The following is a 1,158-nucleotide window of genomic DNA, read 5'->3' as shown; positions in this document are numbered from 1 at the left end:
TGTGGGGGCCGGGTAGTGCGGGCGCGCGGGGTGCCGGGGACGCCCCCCCACGGGCGGCTCCTGTTTCCCGCCGGCGCTCCCGGCCCCGGCCCCGCGGGGTCCCGGCGGCCCGCCCACACCTGTCCGGCCTCCGGGCGGGGCAGGGACCGACCACGCACGCTCAGCCCCCCGCCCGCGCCGGGACACACCTTCCCCGGGGCACGCGGCGCCGGCTGCCCAGACGCGCAGCCCGCACGGCGGCCACACCGGCCCCCGGCCCGCCCGCACGCGGCGCACCCCGGCACGCGCGTCCCGCCGGCACTCGGCGTACTCACACGGAGCTCCCACAGCACCGGGGTCCCGCACGACCACGCACACAGCGCACGGGCTCTGTGCAGAGCCACACACCCAATCGCAGTCCTGTCCGCACCGTGACCGTGAAGCGAGGGGCCAGGGCTCCGGTGCTTACAGAACCCCAGAGGCCTCCCCGGTCTAAAGCACTTCCACGGCCCTGCTGGGCTGTGGGGCCGCCGGCACCCTCCGTGTGGGAGCACTGCCTGGGAGCACTCAATCCTGATCCCAGCCGGGCCTCTGGCCTGCTCCTGACCTGGGCGAGTGACCAAGTGCTTGTCCTCTTGGGCCTCGCTGTCCCCAGATAGACTGCCAGCTCTGGCACCTGGCAGCCCCTGCGTGGGCAACAAAGGACAGAGGTCACGGCCACCTTCTCAGAGATCCTACCATCCTACATGAAGTCTCACTGAAGAACACGGGAGCCAGGGGCCCCATGTTTCCCAAAGGGTGTTCCTCCAGAGGAGGGGCTGAATCCAGAAATGCTTGGGAGTAGTTCTGTGGTCAAAATCAAGTAAGTTTGAGAAACGCTGCGTCCATACTCCCCCCTTCCCCCTTGGGAAACTCTCGGTCACTTACCATGATAAGGTCTATACCCATATCTACTGGCACATGCGATACTGTCTCTCTGCGCATTAGAAATTGCCAGGGGTGCCTGCTGAGAGGGGGGAACTAGGAGGAGCCAAATCCTAGCCCTGCCCCTTCAGTGAGGTCATCGTGCTGGGTGGGCCTGAGAGTGGAGACAATAAACCAGTTAAATAAATGACTTTATGTAAAGTGCTTGGCACAGAGTTGGCGCTCAATGACAACAATAGCCAACGGTTTTGAGCG

At 65.3% G+C, this 1,158-nt stretch overlaps 1 protein-coding gene across 1 annotated transcript in view; it reads right to left on the bottom strand.

The window, feature by feature from the left end:
• The window catches only part of CARD10 (caspase recruitment domain family member 10), a 27,982-nt gene extending 27,055 nt beyond the window's left edge, over window positions 1–927 (bottom strand). The window contains 2 exon segments of the mRNA XM_044915811.1: window positions 189–369; window positions 907–927. Coding sequence (XP_044771746.1) covers window positions 189–369; window positions 907–927 — 202 coding nt within the window.
• Window positions 928–1,158: the final 231 nt, after the last annotated feature.

The sequence above is a fragment of the Neomonachus schauinslandi genome, chromosome 5, assembly GCF_002201575.2.
Source record: "Neomonachus schauinslandi chromosome 5, ASM220157v2, whole genome shotgun sequence".
Taxonomy (NCBI): Eukaryota; Metazoa; Chordata; class Mammalia; order Carnivora; family Phocidae; genus Neomonachus; species Neomonachus schauinslandi.
Note: the sequence above shows the minus strand (reverse complement) of the source record. Positions and strands in the feature narration are given on the sequence as shown.